At 53.0% G+C, this 24,161-nt stretch overlaps 1 protein-coding gene across 1 annotated transcript in view; it reads right to left on the bottom strand.

The window, feature by feature from the left end:
* The window catches only part of LOC137860735 (uncharacterized), a 106,940-nt gene that overhangs the window by 65,425 nt on the left and 17,354 nt on the right, over positions 1-24,161 (bottom strand). The window contains exons 4-6 of the mRNA XM_068691340.1: positions 8,968-9,132; positions 8,009-8,167; positions 1,634-1,730 (exon numbers count right to left, since the gene is read on the bottom strand). Coding sequence (XP_068547441.1) covers positions 1,685-1,730; positions 8,009-8,167; positions 8,968-9,132 — 370 coding nt within the window. The 3' untranslated portion in view covers positions 1,634-1,684. The remainder of the gene's footprint in view (positions 1-1,633; positions 1,731-8,008; positions 8,168-8,967; positions 9,133-24,161) is intronic.

The following is a 24,161-nucleotide window of genomic DNA, read 5'->3' as shown; positions in this document are numbered from 1 at the left end:
CCCACCCATCTCGGCTGGTGCCTCGCGCGCCATACCGTCACTCAGACAAGCGCCGTTCTTAATGGCTTTGTGGGGAAGGCCTGGCCTGCCTTTCCATCTGTACCTTCTGCCGGCTCCCCTCTCCAGCACTGCCTCCCCATACGACATTCCCTTGAATTATTTAGACTGGTAAATCTTCCTGCATCTCACATCTTTAGTCCATCTGTTAGCCGGGGCTTTGCCTTTATAGGAACTGTCCTTTATGCATGCCGGCATCTGTCAACAGTACACTTGCCTCTTTTATTCATGATCTTCCGTGGGAGATGGTACAAGCTGCAGAAATGCCTCATTTCTGGTATGCATTTCATTTTAATGGAAGATTACATGACTGGGGCCCATTTTATTACTTCTTGCCCTGCACATTCATCCATCACGAGCCCCATTTGCTGAGGCTGCACTGGGACGGCAGCCATCAGCCTGCTCGCCTCCGATTCCTCCCGTGCCGCTTTCTCCCCCCCTCCGGGCCGGGGAGGAAAACGCCTGGCGTTGGACGAGGGGAAGGTTAGCAAAGGGGAAAAGATCCGCCGACAGGGCTCGGAGCTTCGCCAGCTGCTGGCAGGGCCACGCGAGCCACGCCGGTGGTCTCACCCTCCTCATCCTCATGCCACCCTTCTCCCATCTGCACCGCTGGGTATTTGGGGTACGGCCGCCCCGAGCACCAAACACAGACCTTGACGTCCTTCTGGAAAGACCCCACAGCCAAAATAACCACTTGGTTTTCCCCTCCCCTCTCGCAGCCGCCCCCAAATTCCCCGTGCGCCCCACTCCTGCCCCGCGCACACACGCAGCGGCGGCAGCAGCATAAATAAGATCAATGCGGAGCAGCAGTGGTAATTAAACTGCCTGTGGTATTTGCAGCCTCTCTCTCTTGTAAGGAAGGTTGCATGCAATTAGTGAAAACATTTTGGACTGGGAACGGTGCCAGTTTGCGCTGTCCTTTCTTTCAACTCCCACAGAAACTCGAGGACCCCTGATTATCCTCCAGACTGCAAAAAAAAAAAATCAAACCCGAGTAAATCCACCCCCCTTCCGCACTGCTCTTTCCCTGAATTCAGGAGACTCTGTACCAGGAGGCAGAGAGCAGGGTCTGAGGGGCCGGGGATGACATGATGAGGGACAGGTTTACATTTCAACCCAGAAAAAGTGTCTGTCCTTCTGTCTGGGATCAAAAAATCCCAGCCACGACACCTTTCCTCGGGGACAACTGCTTCACCGTCCTGTTCACATGAGAAGGTCGCGCTGTTTTCACCCCTGACATGCTCCAAAAGCAGGCAGGGTCAACCCTTGTGTCTGATTGGGATTAAACAACGCTTCTAACTTGCTTAGGGAACTGGTCCAAAACCAAGTAATGGAAGTCAGTCCTCGGCTGAGACCCCAACTCAGTCCTCGGTGGGCTCCAAGGCATGGAAAAACGAGAGAAACCAGGCGCACCTGGGGAAGCCATACAGAAGGCAACTGTCCCCAAACTGAACGGGATGAGCTGAAAGAGGCCGAGCAGCTCCTGCAGACGGGGGACAAGCCCTCGCCAGGAGCTGCTCCCACACACGCGGAGCCTCAGAGTGGGTGCAGAAAGCCCCGCGCGCCAGCCACTCACCCAGCAGCCAGGAGGAAGCGGTACCAGGCACGGCCCATATGGCAGGAGGAATCAGCAAGAGTCTAGCACGTCTCTGGGCACGGAGCTGTAGCAGAGACTAAGGGAAGCAGAGAAAATACGCTCAGCAACACTTCGCAAGGTTGGTTAGCTAAATAGTCACTGTAATTGTACTTTGAAGATTGAGAATAACCCGAACTCTGTCCCCATTTCCCAGCCAGCCTAGTAAATACTCGCCGTATCGTAACCAGCCCGCCCTGATGGCATAACTCAGCAATTTCCTTTCAGGAATCAATGAGAACAAATGAAAATTTAATACGTTCTCCAGACAACCCAACTCCCTTCTCTCCCCCATGGTAAATAAATAATGTGCTAGTCAAATGATGGATGGCGTGCTCCGGGATCGGGGGCCGAGCGCTATTAGGGGCCAGGGAGGTCGGCGGAGGGGAGATGTGGTCTGAGCAGGGTGAGGTGGGGCCGGCTGCTCACGAGGTGGCGGCCGTGGGTTGTTGGAGCACAGAAAAAGCAGCCGGGAGGGACAGGGAGGCACTGGGAGGTTTCTGGGTGCTGGAGGAAGGGGCACAGTGCGGGCTGGGCTGGCTCGGTGTGGGTTGCTGCGCGGGGGGTTCTTGGGTTTGGTTGTTGTAGATGTGGCTGGATCCAAAGCCCAGTGCTGTCCGTGGGGAAAAAGAACAAGTGAAAGTCCTCTTGTCTTCAGCAGGTTTGGGATCGGGATGCTTTGGTGGGTGAGACAGGTAGGTGCGAGATATTGGCCTGCCTGGCAGGAAGCAGATGGAGGTAAAGAACAGTCTGGGGGAATCTTTGGCCATATATGTGAGGGACAGTCGAGTGCAGATGCACCACAGGTCCTACAGAGCCAGCAGGGAAGGCGTGTGAAGAGGTGAGCCTGGAGCAAAGCGTTAGGGAGGTGGCACCTGGTCACAACTGGAGAGGAGAGAGCCCTAAGCTGAAGTTTCTTGTTTGCTGCCCAGCCTGAGCCATCTTGCACGCCCTGTACTCTGGGCACACGTGCTTGCTAAGGACTTACATTTCACATCAACCCTCCAGAAGCCCAGGGAAGGCTGCCTTTTTCCTTCAGCCCGTGAGGCAGGTCCCTGTGTGCCCCAGGACACAGCCAGCTGGGGCCAAGGCAGGGCTCTCGACGCCAGAGCTGGGAGGCACCAGCACGCCCCGCTGGAGAAACAATTATCAGCTGGGCTGCAACTCACAAAGCACGCGGGAGACGGGACGGAGAGCAGCTGCCGTGGGACACGCACCCAGACGAGACCTCCTCATCTTCACCGGGACAAGCAGTGCCACTCACTGCTGCATCCATCCACGTCTCCAAACCCGGGCTTAGGGAGTTCTGCTGGCCCCATTCCTCACTCCCAGGCAGTGGTGTCCGCATCTCCCAGGCACCACGACCCAGCTGGTGCGCGCGGTCCCCACCGCATCCCCTGCTCCACGACCACATCCCCTGCTCCCGACCACGTCCTCTGCTCCTGCACCTCGCAGCTCTGCCTTTCGCTCCTGCTGAACTTCAGGATGCACAAACAACCGTGCCTGCTCCGCCTCGTCCCACAGCTCTGCTTATCTGCTGAGCCGACCGTGTACCTCCTTATCTCCGGGGAGAGCCTCTGTGTAAATATTGCTGTAAATTCTTTGGCTTCCCTTCCAAGTAGCACTGCTCTTTAATGCCTTCCTTGTAAGACCTGCTTGCCCTACCCCAAGCCATTAGCTCTAACAGGACGTTAATAAGGAGGGGGTTTGGTATCTCGCAGGGAGGCTGACCTCTTTCACTAGAAGCAAGGCACCCATTACGGAGCAATGATAAATCACAAGCCTTCCACTCCTTCCCCAGCAGGCACGTCTTTGCATGCATAAACACACGCGGGAGAGGCGCACACGCTCCTGCATTAACTCTGGCAACACCCAAACGCCCTCCCAGGCCAACGTGCACGTGGACCCGGGGCTGTGGGGACTCCCCAGCCAGCTGCCCGCAACCTCTGGGCATCCTCACAGCCTCACGAGGCACCTTTCAGCCTCCTGGTGCTGCTCTGGTCCCTCCCAGCTGTGACCCAGCCTCCCCAGCGTGGCAGGGCAGGATGCAGAGATGGTCCCTTTGCTTCTCCTGGGGTGGGACAGCAGCTGTGGCCCCATCACCTGAACCAGCCATACCTGACCTGTCCCATGAGGTTCGGAGAGAGCGCAGACCCTACCCAAAGCTTTCCAAAACAGATGGCGTTGCTCCACACAGCCCATTTTCCATCCTGTCCTGGAGCTATCATGTTTAATGCTGAATGTGAACATCGCATGAGCTGACCCAGAGGATGACACCGGTCCTTTGAGCAAGCATTAACCCACACAGGAGTGTGGCACACCAAGTGGGACCTCTGGATGTCACCAGTGCTTGGCTGCAGCCAGCCCTGTCCCTCAGCACTCTGCTCCCCCTGAACTGCTCCCAGGCTCACAGTAAGGAGACTTACAAACACCAAGTCTCTGAAAAGTTTCCTGACGTCCTTTAAACACACACATTTTTTCCCCGGTGATAATCAGTCCTTAAAAACTGCTGCCATCCTGCTCCGTTTTTTGACACAAAATCAAAAATACACTCGGAGACCTTGCTGGCTTGAGCCCTCAGGTGCTCAGACTCGAGCAGCTGACAACCACACATTGTTTTCAGTGCTGCTATTTTTTAAGCAAGACAAAAAAAAAAAATAGAAAGCACCAAAAAAAAAAAACAAAACAAATTGGCTCAAAATTAACATGTTCCGAGAAAAATTCTGGAAAAAAAAATCTTGTTTGAGAAGAGAATTGTTTATGACAGCAAACTATTGACCAGGTCTAACAAGCGGGCTCGGACCAGCTGGGTAAGGAGCACGGGCTTCCTCCTCCATCCCACAGCCCAGGAGTGTTGAGCCAAGCCCGTGGCCGCCTGCATTAACACCCGATTTGCTTTTAGCCCTTCTTGGTGGAGCTGGAGAGCAGTGAGCCCCGTGCACCTCCTCGCAGGGGTCGTGCTCCCATGCAGTGATGGAGCAGGAGCCAGCGGCGCAGCTTCCCGGCATGCCCTCCTCCTCCGCGCTCCTCAGCAGCCGCCTCCTCTCGCCGCCGTCGCTGCTCATCCTCTAATTACGTTAAGGGAAGGTTTCTGCTGAGGCCAGCACAAAGCTGGATGCACGGCGGGGTGGGGAGAAGCGGGGGCTCCTCCCGGTGCTGCTGGCCCCAGCCTGGCGCTCGGCCTCGGTTTCCCTCTGCGCCCTGGCGGGGAGCAGCCGCGCGCTGGTGCTAGCATTTGTTTAAGTACCAACCCATGCCCACGGCGATTCTTTGCTTAATTTGAACAAATAAAAAAATAAAAAAAAAGCATCACAGCTGATTCAGAGCAACAAGTCCGAGCAGAGCAGATTTTGGTGCGCAAAAGCATGGCTGCAAACTGCTGGAGACGGATGGGGAAAACACCTCCATTTCTTTGCCGCTGCCACGGGCTCAAGCACAGCTTTTTCCCCCGCTGTATCCAACTCTGGCCACTGCATTTCAAACTTTGTCTCTTCTCCGTGCACACCTCCTTGCTGCCAGCCTGAGGGCCCTGGCTCCCCGGGGCTGTCATTAGGCAGCTGTGATCAGAGAAGCGGTGTGACCCTTCCACAGCAGCCTCTTGACTTCACTCACACCCCGCGGGACGCACTTGGGAACAGAGCAAGGCGCCTGTTGAAAGATGCCTTTTTTTTTTCCCCCTTACTGTAAAGCCTTCACTGTCATCAGAGCAAGGAGCCCTTCACACGTGTGACACGAAGCCAGGAAATCGGGGCTCTCCTCCTCCGGACTCGCAGCTGCTAAGAGACCTTGGGCAAACGGCCCCGTTTCTCTGTGCCTTACTTCTCTGCGAGACTTTGGGGAAAAAGAAAAAAAAAAAACATAGGGAGAGAGTATTTCTAATATGGGTATCAGCTCCTTGAGGGCAAAATCTGGTTGTGACACCACTAGGAAACCGTGTCACCAGCTCTCTCGTGTCCCTACAAGCTGTGGGATGGGAACACACAGGCTGAATGTGGAAGTGGGGCTCACCAGCCCTGCACCAAGCATGCAGGTTGCTGAACCTCTCTGCAAATGGGGACTGAAAACAGGGGATTTGATGTGGGATGAGCTCCGTTTAAGTCACTTTTAAAAGGATCTCATGCATTCAAAGCAGGAAGATGACAAGAACAGCCCCCCGCCTAGCTAAAACCAGAGCCACCGCTTGGCTTTCACGTTTGGTTTCCGTGCTGAGTGACCTCAACCATCGCTGCTTGGGCTGACACAGTTCCTGCTTTGGGTCAAACACGAGCAGATTTTTAAAGGAGGTTGCCCATGCACGGATAAACAGCTTCAGCTGGGCACCACACAGCATAAATAACTACAGAGCCCTCGGAGGTGCAAATCCTCTCCGTTCTTCTACATGATGGCACCTTTATAAAGGGATAGCTCATTTGGGAGATTATTCCCAGCCACGATGAGGGGAACGATAAGGATATTGGCTCTTCTAACCGCTGTTGGCAAATTGATGGGAGGTGAATTCCACTCAAGCCCATAAAATTAAGACCTATGGATCAATCTTTCTTCATCTGTTTTCCTGTGATTGCCTGGCAGGCAAAAATATGCACAAGTGATGATGAGGTGTATCCAATCTCCTGCTAGCGGGAGACAGGTTTCCATTCAAGGCCAAGGCTTTGAGATGCCCATAAAGGCAAGCCTCCAGCCTAGTGTGAAAGAGATCTTTTTACATCTCGTTACCCAGAGGTAAATCACTCCGTGCTAAATCATCAATTCTTCTCATCCCCTCTGCTGAGCTGGGCAAGGTTGGCTGAGAGGACCCAGCAGGGAGCACCATGTGGGGAAGGAAGGGGAGGAGAAGCCAGCATTCAGACATTGGCTGCACCATCCTCTCTGCCTCCATCGTGGTGGCTAAGGGTGTTTTTGCAGCCCAAAACACACAGCAAAAGCTCCATGAAGTAGGCACAAGGGTGCAGGAAGAGCAGCATCCACTGTGGTGGCAAACAGTTAACACCCATAGCTGTCGTGGATTCAGGGGGCTTTGCCACCTGTGTGTGCATTCAGTTACCCAGCCAGAGCCTTAGTGGGTGGAAACCAGAAGGTTTTAGCCCAACCCCGTGAAAAAGTGGCCAAGGAGCATGGAAAGGCTGCTAGGATCAGCTGGGAAAGGAAGGGTGGTTGCAAACCTCACTGCTGAACGAGACAGCTTTAGCGGCCAACAGAAGCACAAAAAGCAAAGACTGCTGTGTATGCGTAGTGGTATGTAAGTATTTGTCCATCTGGACACGTCTGGGAGCTGGTGGAGTTCACCACCAGCTGCACATCCCCAGAAGCAGCCAAAAGGAGGCATGGTTTTGTGAAAAACAAGGGTGTTTATGACCAGGACCTTCTGGGAACCATTTGAGCTGGGATTCGCGGGAAGCCCTTTGCAAGGGTTAACACACAGCCTCTGGAAACCGAGCAGAGCTGCAACAACCTCGCTCCCCAGCAGCCAGAATTTGGGCTTTCTAACAAAAAGTTGCTGTTCTGGCCACGCCGACTCCATTCATCTTCCTGGCAAGAAGACAGGACCTGAGCAGATCCTGCAGTGTCACGAGCCAAACCCCCCTTGTGCTCCAGCTGCCAAGCCCTGGAGAACGACCCAGGTCCTGAGCCCCTTGAAGCAGATTTTTGAAGCTGGATGGGGCCACTGGTCTCAAATCGGCATTTCTGGGCCCGATTCTCCCACTTCGCACAAGTTGCTGAGCCCCCAAAAAGTTAGGCTTGCTCCGTGGCAGAGCTCAGATTTACAGAGCCTGGTTTGAACACTTCGGTCCCTGGAGCCTCGCCTAAACTGTCACTGAAGTGAGGGGGAAGGAGAAATGTACTGTCAGGAAACGTAATCTCTGAAAAGTGCAGAAATCCAACTGTGGGAGGATTTACAGGAGTTCAAAACTAAGGGACGCCAGGAAAGACAGCTAAATAAACACATAGATCATGCGTCTTGAAAGCTGATGTCAAGACCATAAAAAATCAACTCGATTATAGGAGCAGACAGGTGGCGATTGGTGCAACCCCTACGCATCGTGTCCTGGAGCCTTCGGCTGGCCCTGTCCACTGCAAAGAGCACCCAGCAGATGTTTTCCTGATTATAAATGCCGTATAATTTATAATCCACAGCCTCGCACTTAAAACAATCCCGGAGCTGTGTCGAGGGCAAATCCTTCCCGTCCATTAAGGCCACCAGTGCCCATCACTTACCGGTGACACGGAGAGCTGATATCACATCCCACGGTGCGCTAGGGGCTGGCTGCTCCCAGCAAGAAGTACAGGACCTTAAAGTGTTGGGGTGATGCCACCACATACCTGCTTTTGAATCCTGCTCCGGTGTCACCAGGAACATCCAACATGCAATGGCAGGGAGATGAAGTCCTCGCAGTGCTATGCCAGGCTCTGCTAAGGGCTAACGTGGGCTCTTTGCCCTTTTCTTCCTCTTCAGAAGTTAACCGAGTCTTGCCAAGGTGCCTGCAAGAAGTTAGCAAGTGTTAGGGCTCGTGTCACTCAGAGTTTGGAGAGCAGCACCGAGAAAGGGAACCCCCAGCGCTTCCACCCCCTGTGGAAATATCATGTAGATGGGCCCCCAAGGGAAAATGCTGAGCTGTAAAAGTGTTCTGAAAGTCTCATCTCAGCACAAAATATTGCTCTGTGCTTTGCCAGCAAAGGGAATTCAGCACCTTGACTGCCTGGGTGTGCAGACAATAAGCAGGCTTTTGCTCCTGGCCAGCTGAAACTGCTCCAGGGCCTGCGACCCCAAGGGCTGATGCTCCTCAGCAGCTCCCAGAGCTTCCCTTTGTGAGGCCACCTGGGCCCTGCACGCACCGTGCCCCCAGTGTCACTTTGCAGCCACCGAGGGGCTTGCTCCTTGCTAGCACCTGCACGAGCAAGGTTTGAAGGGCTGCGTTCCCCCGGAGCCAGAAGAATCGATGGAAAGGGGACACAGCACAGCTGGCTTCAGGCTTGTGCACGAGCAAGGGGGCCGTCTGTGGGTGACACCGCTTGGTCCCTGGCCAGGAGAGCAAAGTGGTGGCAGGCAGCATATCCCAGCTCGGCCCCTCACAAAGGAATCCTTGCTGAGGCTGTGACAGATGCAGAGAACTCGCTACGGGCAAGGCAACCCCAGCTGCACACCGAGGGGCTCGGGCTGAGCCCCCCACCCTGGCTGCCCTGTGCTACCCCCAGCCCGGGCAGCCTGGCACGAAGGTAGCCCAAGCCAGCAGTCTCTGACCCCCCTCTAGTGGCTATAAAACATAGCAAAGTTCACGAACCCACTGCCAGAGCCTCCTTCTCCCCCAGTCTGAGTGCAGGAGCATCTCTGCAGGGCTGGGCTCCCAAATCCCAAAGGTGTTCCTGCTGCAGCACACACATCCACAGCCGTCCTCCCATCAGCCACGCACCCCTCCAGCGTTCCTGAAGTCCACGTTCGGACGGCACTGTGAACATGGAGGTAGACACAAAATGGTTATAATGAGCGTTGTAAAATATACTGATGGTTTTCAGCTTGGCTCACAAAAAAAAAGTGGCTTATGCAATTACACCGTGGGCTTGTGTGTTCCAACCGCTTTGGAGCCTGTCAACTGATTTGATCTCAATTTAGCAGAGAGAGAGAACTCGGAGTTTTAGTTTCAGTGGGCTGTCAGCTAGAGGACAGGCACTTCCTTAGCGTCCTCCCTCGAGGAAAGGCTGCAGCAGGAGCTCAGCCTCTTAGGAGATGCCAGAGACTCCCTGCAGTTTTCACAAGCTGCAGGAAAGGCAGCTTACGAGAGCTCCCATCCCTCACCCAACCTCCGGACAAAGCTGTGGGAAGCCCAGCTTTCCTGCCTGACCACTCGTCTCCCTTGTGAACACTGAAAACCATCACCTTTCATTTGCCTCTAGGAAGTTTGATTCTTTTAATCCCAAGTTCCCTGAAAGCAGTTTCCTTTGGCCAGCAATTGCAATCAAACGCTGTTAAAAGGAAAACTTGAGAGTGCTCTTCACTAGAAATCAAAGCTGCTGGCACTTTTTTTTTTTTTTTTAATCCCCCACCCACCAGAGAAAAGCAAGAAAATGAAGTGAGCATTTGTAGGCAACAGTGACAAACATCTGCTGAAGTAAAGGACAACTCCACCCCATATGGATGGGAAAAGTGTCGCACCAGCTACCGGCAGTTGGCACCTGCCAAACATCCGACCTTGAGAGATCAAGCCAGGTTTAGCATGCACAGTGCAGGCAAGGTTTTAATGTACGAGCTCCAGCTCTGTATAGGAACAGCCCCGTTCTTGTTCTTCAGAACAAAAAGGAGGAGAAAAGCCTGGGTGAAGCCGGCACGTTTGGTTGCCAGCACACCTGAGGAGAGCCCCACGGAGGGATCTGGGGTACGAGGTGGGAGACCACAGCCAGGGTCAGCTCTCAAACATCCTGAGCGTGTGTCTGGCTGGGGCTGACGAGATGAAATTAATCTTGCCTGGGCAGTCAAAGTTTGGATCTGCCTTTGCTAGCCTCTAATGAAAAATGCATAGTGGCAAGCATTGGAAAATCCCTGACACTCAGCACCAGAGGGTACATTTAAATAATTCTATGAATATAGATCAATAAAACTAATGTACTTACAGCCTCTCTGTGAAGTATTCAAACTAGAATAAAAGTCATCTTGTATTATAAAGCCTTGTATTAATTCTTAGCACCTATTGTTTTACATATTCAATTAATCTTAGTCAGCAGATAGCAACTCACACATGATATTAAAAGCACGGGGCATGAGAAGGCTTTTAAGGAGCTCCAGACATCTTCATAAAGCTGAGTGTGCTTGGAGGAAGGCGTCGCTACAAGAGCCAGCTGCCTGCTTCAGGCTGGGAGACAAACCCCAGGTGGGCTGGGGACACGAGAGGACATCTGTGGCCGTGCCAGGACCTCCAGCTCCTTGTCCTTGCTCTTCAGGAGAGCGCAAATCTGAGGGATCTCAGAGCCTCAGGAACAGGAGCTGGGGGAACAAACAGCTCCACAGGAGAGGTGGGAATGAAATGACCACCAGAAGAGCCAGCCACGTGCCCGTGATGCGCTTTCAGTACCAGCCGAGCGGAGGAGACGCGAGATAATCTGCGAGGTTGGCCCGAGAGCCTTTCCAAGTCTTTGTCGGGCCGGGTTGCCAAAATCTCTCTATTGCCAGCGCCTCCCTCACGTTGCTGCAGGGAAAAGCTATTCATTGAACGGGTATTTTGGAGAGCTCCCCAGGGAATTTGGAACAGAAAGCTGTTGGACCTAATAAAGCATTGCATTAACGGACTCGGCCATCAAGCCAATTAGTCTAAAAGCTGTCAGCCCAGACCTGCCAGCCCCTGCCTTTTCCAATCCAGCTCCTACCTTGGGCCACCTTCAGCCACCTTGCGTGGGACTGAGACCCCCTCACACCACGGGATCGTCGATATTGGAGCGCCTGGGGGGGCTGCAAAAGCAGAGCAGCCCCAAGGCCAGGCGACTGAATTCGGCAGTGCCTTCAGAGAGATGAGCCACGGAGACTGAGGGAAGGTGCTGCCAGCTCTGCAGGGCCTGCTGGGGAGATACACGAGGCTGGGAGCCGTGGCTTTAGCCACACTGCAGGCGTCCTCAACAGGGAGCCTCCAGGTGTACTCTAGAAAAACATCTGGACATGACTTTGTGGGTTTTTTTATCACCTTTGTGATGTTTTCAGAGCATCACCTCTGGCTTTTAGAGGAGGATGCACACGTGGCACAGCCAGACATGTCCCTGCCATGTCCCCTGCTGCCATCGTGCAATTACTGAACTGGTGTTTGGGTCTCCCACCTTTGGCGACGTGCTGGGACATCCACTGAGCTCACAGTGGCCCTCAATGCAGGCAGCTTGCTCTGATGAATCTGGCACCACGGAGCTGCTGGGCAGCTGTTTCCATGGGTGCTCCCGGTGTTTCAGCTGGGACTTGCTCAGCACCTCACAAACCAGCCCTGGGTTCAGCACTACAACAAGAGCACACCACAAGTCCGGACCAAAACGCATTCAGTACCCGCAGAGAAGCCCTACACAACCATCTCGAATGACAAAGGAACACTTAAAAATAAAAAAAAAGGAAAAAAACAACCCAAAATGGAGCACACAGAGTGCCATTGATAGAGATCTATGTTAGCCTATTAATAACACGCAGCTAGGCTTGCATCTGGACTCACTCCGCTGGTATATTAATCATGTGCATTTTTTAATAACCCTGTGTGCTGCCACGAGGTAGGGCACCCCTGCTCCCACCGGCGGCTTTAAGCGAGGCTAACAAAGCTCTGCTTTCTGAGAGGAGGCTGGAGTTGGGACCCTACCCAAGTGAGGTTCTCGGGAGGTAATAAAACACCAAGGAGATGCTATCTAGTGGATTTGGAGCAGTTCATTCCCTTGAAAGTCAAGTCGACAGCTGATTTAAAGTTTCCAGCTAGGTCATACAAAAGTCAGCGGCGGCTGCATCCAGCCAGGTTCAGAGTTTGAATATTTATGGTGTCAATCTGAAATCCAGATAACCACAAATAATCTAAACCCATTAACTCCCCCCTTCCAGAGGAGAAAGCTCTCTGGACGGTACTGCCCATATTGCCAGGGTTACCGTGGGATCGTGTGCAGAAAGTTGTGTGTCTTTTTTTTTCCTTTTTTCTCTTTTTTTTTTTTTAATGCAGGTTATTATGCACTGATGGCGACGTGTCAGGCAGTTCCCGCCAGATCAGCTTGCCTTCCAGGAAAGCTGGCGTGGGCACCACGTGATAGGAGCGGGTTGGAAGCACCGAGACAACTCCAGCGCTCGGGTCAAATCCAGTCCACCAGGGAATAGGCTGATAAATTGCAGCCATCACCACGCTGCAGTGCAGGAGTGCAAGGTAATAACCCTCGCGTGCTGGCCAGCAGAGCTGCCCACAGCCCAGCCGCAGGAGGAGGCACGCACGTCTCGGCGAGCCTGTGTCAGCAGGGAAGTGCACTCACCTAGGGCAGGGAAGGATCTTGCTCCTTGCTTGCAGAGAAATTCGCCTGCTCTGGGGGTGTGTGCTCCCCTCCACAGCTGATAGACGCAGGGCTGTGTGCCCCAGAGCTCGGATTCAGCGTGGTCAGTGGGGCAGAGCTGGCTTCGAGCAACCTACAGGGGAACAGCACAGGTAGAGCAGCTCCCAGAGGAGGCCTGGGGTTGATGTGGGGTGGCAGAATAAGCCAAAGAAGGAAAAATAAGCAATTGAAGTGCCAGAAATTGGGGTCCTGCAATTGCACTGTCCAAACCTGAGCAGAGTTGGCATCCCAGCAGAAAGACTTGCTGAACAGGGCTGCGTGCTCCAGCGGGATCAAGCTGAGACACACGCTATGGTACAGGAACACATTGCCCCTCTGGGGAAGCTGCGCCTGAAGCCTGGTACGGATCCTCCTGCTGACACCCAGCAGCATGCAAAATACCCCAGAGGGCTCGAAAAAGAGTTGCACGAACACAGACCTGCACTTATACCCCGGCCAGGAGCCAACCCGGGAGATCTTGGCACACCACCTCTGGCCTCTCTGCAAAAAGCTCCCGGAGAAATCAATCCCGGAGCTTTCAGCGGCGCTTTTGCATCTCCACTGGCAACCTGGATGGCCTGTCCACGTCAGCCCTGTCTTTACAGCTTCTCCGTGCTTGCAAGAAGCAGAGAAGAGGTGCTGCTGGATAGCTGCAGGGCTCAGGAGACCCCCATGGAGCAGGCGGGCGCGTGCAGCCCAAGAACTGGAAGCAAACCCCTGGAACATCATGCGGGGCATGCACAAGCAGCAGCAGCCCAGCTTTTGACATGGGACATGTAGTGACAGGAACAGCCCCACACAGATGTGCGCTGGAACAGATCTGCAACACATCTGCTGGCGCTTGCCAGCACCACGAGCAGCTCGAGGCACTTGCCAAGTGCTGGGACTCGCTAAGGCAAGGTTGTGGGTACCGCCAGCCAAAGGAAGCAGCGGGGTGCTGGCAAGAAGGGCAGAGGAGCTGGAGATGGAAGCGGAGAGAACGGAAAGGGTTATTGCAGCAAACGTCTTCCCAGCCAGAAATATCCCCCCAAAGCCCACACCGAGTCTTCCGCCGGTGCTGGAGAAGAGTTAGTGCCCCTTGGTGAGTTTTAGGAGGATTAGTACAAGAATTAGAGTTAAAAATAGGTTTGTAACTGTCTGCATGGACATACAGGAACATGCCTAAATATAACATCAATTTCCATATGTCATCAGAGTGGCTGTTTGATAAAGTCAGGGACTGAAACAACACAAAACATGGTTTTCCCACCAACCCAACGTGGACGGCCATCAGCCCCACACCACAAAACCAAAGCAGCTCCTGGTGAAGTCAGCAAAGTTGCAGAGGGCTGGAAGCATTTCGCTTTGCCACCCACGTTCAGCTACGTAATGATGCTGCTTTTACTGCCCCAGCTCCCAGACAGCTTTGGGAACGGTCTTCACTGGCGTGATGTTGGGTGTTAGGGATTGCAGCAGGTCTTTGGGGTTGTTATAGGTACCCAAAACACAGGCAGGGGCTTGGAGGTCTGAGCAGGTAAGGCAGTGGAAGAGAAAGGAAGGCAGAGATTGTTCAGCAGTAAATCATTCTACCTACTGCACGATTGTGAAATTATGTTGAAAATTGATTCATCTGAGAGAAAAGGGAAGTTTGTTCCCTCTGTCGTACTAGCAATTTGCAAGGTGGATGTGTGTCTCTATTTTGACAGATTTGTGGGGCAAAGTCAAACTCGAGTGGGTGGCAGAAGTCAGTCGGGGTGATAATGAACAAACAATAATTACAAGGCAAAAAGGGGAATGGGCTGGATACCTCAATTACGCGTTTCCAGATTTTCTAAACAGAACGTCCCCGTTTAGTAAAATCATTAATTTTCAGAACGGAAAATATTAGTGTCTGCTTGGAGTGCCACCAGAGTTGCGCGTGGAAATGCTAAGTGGAGGGTAATTACGTCCAGTTTCCTTGGGGCTTGGTGTTGTGTAGGAGAGGAATTTCCCCTGCCCTCCCCACAGCACCAGGGTTACCTGCTCAGCATTTGGGGCTGGAAGCAAAGCAGAGCAGCAAGAGGGTGAGCAGCCTCCGAGCTCCAGCCTCCCTGCTGGGTGTTTGTCCTGAGCGACTGCAGGAGGATCAGGCGAGCCTTCAGCAGCTGAAGAGCTGAGATCTGGGAGAAGCCAAAAATACCATCCCAGCCCCATTAAAACAGGTCACCTACTTATTCCATTTCAGCAAACAGTGGTGAAGGGCTTTTTTTCCTAAAAAAGGAGAAGTTCCACTCCAACTTAAAAAACAAAAGTGCCCACCTTCTAATTTCTATTTAAAGCAAATGCTTGGGATTTAAAACAAAATGTTTCTTCCAGAGTTAAACGAAAACGTTTCAACTCGCCAAAATTTTCTTCCCCAAAAGAGACTGTTTCAGGTCAAGCCAAAACATCTTTTGGACCTGCCAGCAAATTTAGCAACACAATTCTTTGTGGCACTGTAATTAGTATGAATGGGCTTCCTTAGCACCATTGTTTCAGGAGCAGCTGTGCTACTTTGATGAATACCCATATTTTTGTATGTCACATGCATTTGCTATGGCCTGTTTATAAAATTTCAACTCATACAGTCAGGGAGCAGAACAGAAATAATATCAGCAGACTCGGGCGATTAATCACAAAGCACAAACAAAGAGGAAAGACAGGGATCTTGTCATGGGACACCGGACAAGGACTCGGAAGACCCAGCTTCAGTTCTTGGCTTGGTCAAAGACCGAGCTGGGCAAGTGAGAAATTATTCTTTCACTGGCAGGCAAAAGTACCCAGAGATGAAACAACTTGCCAGTTTGTCTATTTAAATTCTCAGGCTTTTCATCAAAGGACTGCGTGACCTACTCATCTGCTGTGGAAGCAGGTAAAAGTGTTCCAGCGCCACACACACACACCGGCTGCGTGTCTAACCAGGGAGAAATGCAAATTCGGTAACATCAAAATGCCTCTCAAATCGCTCCTGACTCCTTCAGACTGAAGGCTCCTCACACTGAAGTGTTTTAATTCTGCAAAAGCAAAATGTCTACCCGCAATATTTCTCGGAGCCGAGCAGTTCAGCTTTCTGCACCTCGAAATTCGTCCTGCTTCAAATTCAATTAAAATTATATTTCAAAGGAGGCATTTCAGCGACAGCACTTATTGCTAAATATCAGCAAAGATATCAGTGCTGGTCTCCTATCAAATATCTGTTAATTAGCCACAATGAAATGCTGGCTTTCCTTTTGGCTTTCAATCCTCCAATACTGTTTTTTCTCTTGAAGCTGGACAAATCTGTAAGATTCACACTCGCCAAGGAGCCACGCTCAACTGTAGGGCAACAAACCAACAAATTGCAAATCCTACCCTGAAGCCAGCAGGGCTGCCTGGGGAGGCAGGAAGAAGAAGTCTTGGGATGCTGGGGAGAGGAAGGGCTGCGACATCAGCAAATCTATTTTTCCAGAAGCTCAGGATCTGCAGGTGACTCAATAAGTTAAGGAGCACAGAAAATTGGGATGAGGGCAGGAGGTGACAGCTTTAAGGGCGAGGGACAAAGAAGAGCAGCCCCACAGCATTTCATCCCCGAGCAGGGGATGTTTTTGCAGAGGGCCCCATTAATTTCTCCAAGGTCCACGGGCCTCACTGTCTCCCATCTGTCTAGCAGGGCAAGAATATAGTGGCCTGCTTTAAACGCTTGGAGACCTCGAGTCCCCTCTCTGCTCCCTGCTGAACCCGCCGGTTAAGTCCCTAACCCCCCGCAGCACGGACACATTAATACTCAGGGCTCCGAAGGGAGTTCAAGGCTGATTCATAATTCACCTGGACCAAAAAGACACCGGGTTTCTAAAGCCCGAGGCCGTAACTTTAAAACATAGAAGCCATCAAAAAAATAAATAAAAGCCAAACAGTAAAAGGCTGCGGAATTTGCACGCTGCAAAATTATTCCTGTTTTGCAGGGTTCACTGAAGAAGTTACTGTAAATAGCTCTTGTATTTCACACACCAAACACTTCCAGAAGCATTAATGAAACATTTTTTAAAGCCCTCCCTCCCCCAAAGTTATTCCTGGCAGAAAAGGGGAAAAGATGCAAGCTGTGGAGTCTGTGACTGCATAAGGGAAGAAGCTGTCGGATTCCATCTGTCGACGAGGAGGATAAACGACCGCACACATCTCTCCCCTGCGTTAGCTCTTGGCCCCAGCCCGAGGGGAACAAACACTCTCGGGTCCCAGGTTTTGGTGGAGGAGGCAGCAAGCGGGAGCTCAGCCTATGTAGGTCTTCTCCCACGTACTTTGGGAGCTCACGCTGACTCTGAATTGGGTGCAAAATGAGCTGGTGGGAAGGAAAACCAGGGCCCTGCGTGGCGGTGGGGACTGCTGGCAAGTCGCCCTCTAGCAAAAGCCACGAGCTGATGGGAGGCACCTTCTTGGTGGACCTTAATGGGCTTCACGTGGGTCAGAGCATCCCTGTGCTCCTTTCCGTGCCACCACCAGGTGAGATTGGAGCAGCAAAGAAAGCTGCCTGGGTGCTGGGTCCACAGGAGATGGCCAAACCCCAAGCTTACCGGGGTCCTGCGGCACTACCAGAGACAGAGGCACGAAGCCAAGAGCAGCGCAGACGAGCAGGGGCTTGGACAACACGGGTCAGTAATTCAGGATATGCAAGCCTGGCGGCTGACGTATCGGGATTAAGAGCCTGCAAATTGCAGCATTCCTCCAAGGCTGTCTCGCTGGAAAAGAGCGAAGGTCAAAGCCAGGAGAGACCCAGAGGTCAAAGCGCTGCCGAGGAAAAAAAAGAAAGAGCTGAACAAAGCCCAGCATTTCTCCACTTCAAAGCCCAGTCATCTAAGGCAGCATTATTGAAATGGGAAATTTGAAATCCACTTTAGATATATGCGTGCCCTTATTTGAAGCAGGCTTTTCTCACTCAGCACTGATACCATTTTATTTCTGCATCCACCTCGAACCAGCCTGACATCCCCTGGTCAGAGAAACAGCCAATGCCAACCTAAACCAGGGTGCTGAGAGCTGGGTGGTGCACAGCTGGTTTTGGGGTTTCCTTTGGACTACTTTTTTTTTTTTTTTTAACATAGAATGGAAATTCAACACACCTGTGAGGAATTTGGGGCTGTTTTGAGACAAAATCTGCAGTGTTTTGTGGCTGTCCTGCAGCTCTCAATATCCAGTGACAAAAGCCAGTTGGGACTGTGTTCAAGCATGAGGTGGGCAAAGCCTCCATCATCTCCTCGTCCCCATACCTGCAGGAGCTAGAGGTGAATCCCTTGAAATAAGGACAGCCAGAATTTGCTGCCTGGGGTGCTGATGCTGTCTCAGCCTGGCCTTTGGTGCCGTCCTGTCCTGTGTTTCCAAAAAGTCCCGCTCCTGGTTCCTGGTTCCAGCCCCAGCTCAGACGCCAGCACGGAAGAGCTGCAACTTGGTGAACTCAGCAATTAGCCCCGGAGCCCGAGGAGAGTTTGTCAAGATCCCATTGCAGGCGAACAATAACACAGAAATACAGCTTCGAGGGGGAGACGATTTATCAAGCTGACCACAGACGTCTCCCTCATTTTTCCTTTAATAAATCCAGCCTCGCTCCTGGCCGCGTGCAGTATCTTGTCACCGCTTTCGGCTCCTTTCAGGACTGCCTCCCACCTGCAGGCTTCGGGCACCTCGTAGCCCCGGAGCCATTTATTCTCTCCCAACGTTTCTCCGTGAAGAAATGATGATTTTTCTTCCATTGAGGGGAGGGAAACTGAGGCACGGCAAGGCGAGCTGCCTGGCATGAGGAGGGGGACAGGACTACTTGCTCTTTAGGGCTGGGCTGATCTGGACTGGCTATTTTCTTATCTACATGACGAGTATCAGGGGACTTCTGCTCCCTCTCACAACCAAGCTGTGTAGGAATTGCTCAGATGCTCTTCACCATCAGATTTTACTCACCAGGAGTGCCTTCCTTGGGGCTGTTCAGGCAGCCAGCCAAGCTCCCGAGGGCCAGGCCTCATCTTCATACCCCCAAATGATCACTTTCAGTAAGGGCAGGCAGGCACCAGCCCAGCTCCCACCTTATCTCCACCTCCTATCGTCCGCGTGGCCCAGAGCAGCACGGGGTTTCTATCAGCATTTCCACCTCCCAGGAGTCCTCCAAGGAGGGCAGCGGCGAGCTCCAGGCTGGAGTCCTTCCTTGCAGACCTTGAAGAAACTCCTGGGAAGAGCTGGGTGCGACGTGGTGGGTCATCCTTTGAGATTGGGGTGGAGGAAACCTCTCGGGTGGCTGCTCTCGGGAGCGCAAGGCATCAGCACCACCAGGATGCCGGCAGTGGCGTTCGCCTGTGCTGATTTCATGCCCGTCCTCTTCCCTCCCTGCAAAATTCCAGGCAGGCCTTCCACTTTGGCTGACATTCAAAACTGTCACCTCTCCGCGCGCATTAACTGGGAGGCCCCTGTCATCCCTCACATTAAAATGCTATCACGGGGAGTCAGCACAGCTTGACTCAGCCAGCTAAGGGGCTGGCTCCGGCCGCGCTGCGGGGACAGCCGATTCACACTTGACATCCATGGTCAATTTGACAGTGATGGACACGCTACTTAGGAGTCATTTGCTGATCTCATTTCCCCAGGTGGGAGGTCGTGCCACGGAGCTGCCTTCCCCGGGGAGGAGAAGTGGTGATGCTCTCCAGCCTCTCCAGGAGCAGACACACGTGCAGACAGGCTTCCCCATCTGCTTGCTGAGCGCGAGATGATCTACAGAGCCTGCCAGGAGCCCAAAATGCAGCTGCCCGATCCGCACAGCGCAGTGCACAGACCAGCATCGTGCTCCAAAAGTTAGGTCAGGTTACTGCTCCCTCGGGGTCAGGACGTGGAGCTGGTCTCCAGTCTTCTCAACCACTGCTTGAGTTTTCGGAGCCCACTTGCTCTTGCTACACGTGCTGTTGAACGGCACAGCAGCTCGTTTTCTAACCAACACACACCTTTGCACCCCTTCCCCACACCCTGCCCTTCCTTACAGCAGGGAGAGGCACCCTCCCTGAAATTCATTAAGCTCTAAATGGGTTTTTAAAGGACACGTGGATCCTCCTTGTACCAGGTCATGCCTGAGTCTGAAGGTGTTCACCTGTCATTGCCACTGCACGGCCTTCCAAGCAAGCAGTGATAAAGCAGGAGGTGGTCAACTGCCCTCAGGTCTCAGAGGAGTAATTCTCCAGGAAGGAAAGGGCACCACGAGCCTTTCTCTTCCACCATGAGCCCCAGGTCAATTTTAATCAAACCAGGCTGAGTTAAGCTAGACTAAAATATACAGGGATCTAGAGGGCAAATCCCATCTTTCATATATGTTTTAAATGCGTGGGGCCACTTACAGCCCAACCACCTAAAAATTCCCTTCCCCTTCATACTGCCCTAGCTGAGTGTCATTGGTAACGCTCTCAAATCCCAGGACTGCAGGAGATAATTACAGCGGGGGAACTTAGCCAGCTACCGCTGGGAACCTCTCCCCAGCCCTTCCCAGTTCTGGGAAGGCTGAGCTGAGCCCAGTCCTACAAACCCCGTAAAACAGATGTCTTCTGCAGCGAGCCCAGAAGGCCTTCCCCAGCATCAGAGGCTCTTTTGGATCAGGCAGAGGGAGCAAATTCCAGCGTCCTCCAGCCCTTGCAGCAAACATCGCTGCTCTGAGCGCGGCGCGATCCAGCTCCGAGCGCGCCTCTTCCCCCAGCTGCGGTGGCACGCTTCGTTCCTGTCACCGGTGCCACCTGTCCCGGATAAACAAGGAGAATGAGGATTTTCATTCCCCCCTGAGATGCCCACGGGGAAGAGCTGAGGACGTCTTCGAGGGTTTTAGTTTCTCGTGCACAGAGGGCACAGGGATGCCCTTGCACGAGGGCACGTGGCCGGCCCTCACCTCCAGGCTGGGATGGGCCGAAAGGGAGAGCAGCAAAGAGATGAGCCGTGCACCTCACGGCTCCAAAACCTTGCTGCTGCTCTGTGCCAGCAGCCTGGCTCTGCTCCACCACCTCCAGCCCAGGCAGGACGGCTGCTCGCCTCCCAGTTCCTCTTCGCTCCTTTTTTTGGGGGAAGATGGTTTAATATCGGGGTCTGGTAGAGCGCTCACAGCTTTCTCTTCCAGACTCCGGCAGAAAGAACTTGACCCGTGTCCTCAGCCCCTCTTAGTCATCAGGCTGAGCCGCGTCTCCCCTCCTCCCGCCAGCCTCCTTCTTTATGGAGCAGCGGCAGCAGCAGAGCAGGGGGTGAGAAGTCAAGGGAAGGACAACTTGACTGATGGAGCTCAGGTTGCGGGGTCAGCGCAAGGCGTCGTGATCCGGGCTCAGACAGAGCCATTTCCTCTGTGATTTTATCCGCTGCGATTTTTATCTTTCGTCTGTTCACACGTCATGCCACCTGGACATAATACAGAGCAAGCCGAGCGCTCGGCTCCAGCCTTAACCCCTTCCAGCCTCCCGGGAAGGCGGGGAGCCCCCGGCACACAGCGATGCCACGCTCCTGGGCCTGCCTGGCAACACAGGGCTCATCTTTCCGGGCCCTTTTTATTGCCTCGAACAGCTGTAAGTGGCAGGTTTATCCTTCTCCGCTGATCTGGCGGATGACGTTATGATTTACCCACGGATTTCACGAGATGTGATTTTTGGTGTTTGGTTTAGGGGAGCCGTTCTGCTTCCAGTTCCCACCTGGAACGCGCTCGAAGCCACGGGAGCACAAGGCTGGTAGCTTGCTGCGAGGGCTCCTCGGGTGACGGTAAAGACATAAAAAGGCAGAAATGATTTCCCTTCACCGCACAAAAGGCATTCATGCTTATATAGGCTTGGAGGGAGGAAGGCCAGCCCAAACCAAGACAACAGGAGGAGTTGGGTGGCATCTGGCATCGGTGCAGGTGTCCTAGATGTCCCCAGGGAAAGTGCCAACAGTCAGCCCCTACCAAGGGCTCAGCCATTGAGTGCTTCAGTCCTGAAGTCCTCTAAAAGGGAATGAGAGCCACGATCCCCATCCTGCAGGTGAGGACCAGCAGAAGGAAGGAAGGGAAGGGAAGGGCAGAGCCAGGCCCTGCCCCAGCCGCGCCGTCCCCAGGCGCAGCGCACCCCGTGCCCTTCCTCCAGGCATCCTCTCACCTCCGCAGCCTCCCTGAGAGGCCAAGTGTCCTCGCATGGCCCCGACCTTCCTTTCAGGGCCCCGCAGCACCAGATCCCACGCTGCAAACAGGATGCAGCCCCCACGGGAGCTGCACGGGACGCCCAACCCTAAACGTGCCACCGTGCTCCCGGGACAGGACCCCCCTTCCTCCCCTCGCCTTTCCTGGCCGCCTCCTAATCCCACCATGATTCATGGCCTCCGGATGGGACACAAGTAGAAACTGCTTTAAGCACGGGGTATTTTAGGGTTCCTTTTTTTTTTTTTCCCCCTCTCCAAGTTTCCTTAATAGTTTCCTTTCTTACTCCTGGTGCGATAAGAGGAGAGAGTGCTGGGAACTCCCTGCTGTTTATGTCCAAAGTCTGGGGAGAAACACAAAGTGCAGCTAGCCACGAGAACCCTGAGGGGTTTGGGTTATTTTTGTTTTGTGACTTTTTAAAAACCAATGACCTCGCTCACTCAAATGGGCAAAAAATAAGAGATTGGACAAAACAGTGAGATCTCAACGAAGCACGTTTGGCCTTTGTGTGTGCCTCCCAGCCACGCAGCCTGTGGGTGCCACGGTGCAAATTTTAACAGCTTTAACTCTCAAAGCATATTAAAAGAAGCTGTAACAAGTTTCAGACCTGGTTCTCTTTCAGAAGGACTATAGCAGAGGGCAGGGATGGCTTGTTGCTTTCCAATAAACCAACTGCACGGTGAATACATACAAATGAATTTCCAAAGGTTAAATGATTCTCGTGCAGGAAGCCAAGTCTGGTTTTGACATTAAGAGACTCCTTTATTTCGGGAAGTCCCTCCATCAAGAGCTGCTAAAAGCCAGGTGGGCACACGGGGAGGGGTTGGTCCTTCCCACTCCCAAAGCATCTGCTCGTGGCCACCGTCAAGAAGAGAGGAGTACATCTGAAGCTATCCATCCACACTGGCAAATCCAATTTCTCTGAAAGCCAGGCATAAGGGGCTTCAAGAGAAACAGCCCCACGTGGCTGTGTCTCAACGCTTACCCCGTGGTGGATCTGCTCTGACACAGGATCTGTCTGTCCAGCACGCAGCCAGAGGGATCCTCAGCCACCAGAACTCCCATTGCCACCTCCTCTTTCCAAAATGACCCCTTTGGATTCTGCTTTTAAGCAACCCTCCTCCGGCCTTGAGTTTGAGAACCACAGCCACAGAAACCACAGCTTCGGGATCCCAGTTTTCACAGGAAGTATCCCCCTGTACCCCCGAGCCAGAGGTAGCAAGTGCTGCTGTGTCTGCACGTGGCCCACACGCCGCAGGGAGCAGATGGCAAAGCCAGCCCTGAACCCAGCCCCGTTCCACCCCTGCAACATCCGAGCATCGTTCTTCCCAGCAAGCTGCCAAGGGTGACATAAATTTTGGGGTGCCCTTGCTCTGTGGTCAGCTCCAGCCAGACATCTTATCAGCGGCCATTTCCCCATGCGGCACAAATTCATGTCCCTATCATTAAAGAGACACATGGTTTATTTACTCATTACCATATCCAGCTGTTGGCTTTCCTTCTCCCCATATTTCAGGGAAAGTAGCGATTTGACATAAATAATGCCCCATTCAGCTGCGACCTGAAAGATATTGTAAATATAAAAAAAAAGTCTTCAACTCCAATAGCTCTTTTCAAGTGCTCCGTCCAAGCCCTACTTAGTATGGGTGTGGGGGGAGGTTGGGAAGGAGAAAACCCAATGCCATTACTTAAATAGCCCCATTAAAAGCGAGCACGGGGTGAATTACAGCTTTATTAAACAGATGACATTACATCAGGAATGATGAATCATAATGTTGCTGCTCGGGATTACGGCGCTCTACGACCTCTTCGGCTGTAATCACTCGCCTCCTCCTCCAGCCACCACCAGGTGTGCTGGCCCCTCTGGCACGTTACCAGCAGGCATCTATTTCCCCCCAGCTCACAACTGCCACTAAATGCTGCCGTGAGGATGGAAAGGGAGGGTGTCGATGCCCCCGGGGCAGTCTGGAGGGGACAATCCCCCCAGCCACCCATATTTCACCGTTTGATTCCCCGCAAGCTCAAGGCTGGATTTGTGAGCACAGCCCACGTGTTTTGGCTCTTTGCGTGCCACCAGCTCCTCCTGAGGATGCTCTGGGGCAGAGGAGCAAAAGCTCAGGCACATGCACGGCTCTGAGGCCTCAGGAAAAGAGAATAAACTGTGGTGGCGACCTCATTTTGGGGTTGTGAGTTTCAAAGCCGTTCCTCTCGATACCCAGTTCCCTAACATCACAAGGACGGTGCTGGGATTTCAAGAATAAATGCACAGGAGGTTGCACAGTGAAAGAAGACTGGAACCATGCAGGGTGCAGAGAGAAGCCA

This window comes from Anas acuta, chromosome 8, assembly GCF_963932015.1.
Source record: "Anas acuta chromosome 8, bAnaAcu1.1, whole genome shotgun sequence".
In the NCBI taxonomy this organism is placed as follows: Eukaryota; Metazoa; Chordata; class Aves; order Anseriformes; family Anatidae; genus Anas; species Anas acuta.
This window is presented reverse-complemented; position numbering and strand designations above follow the sequence as displayed.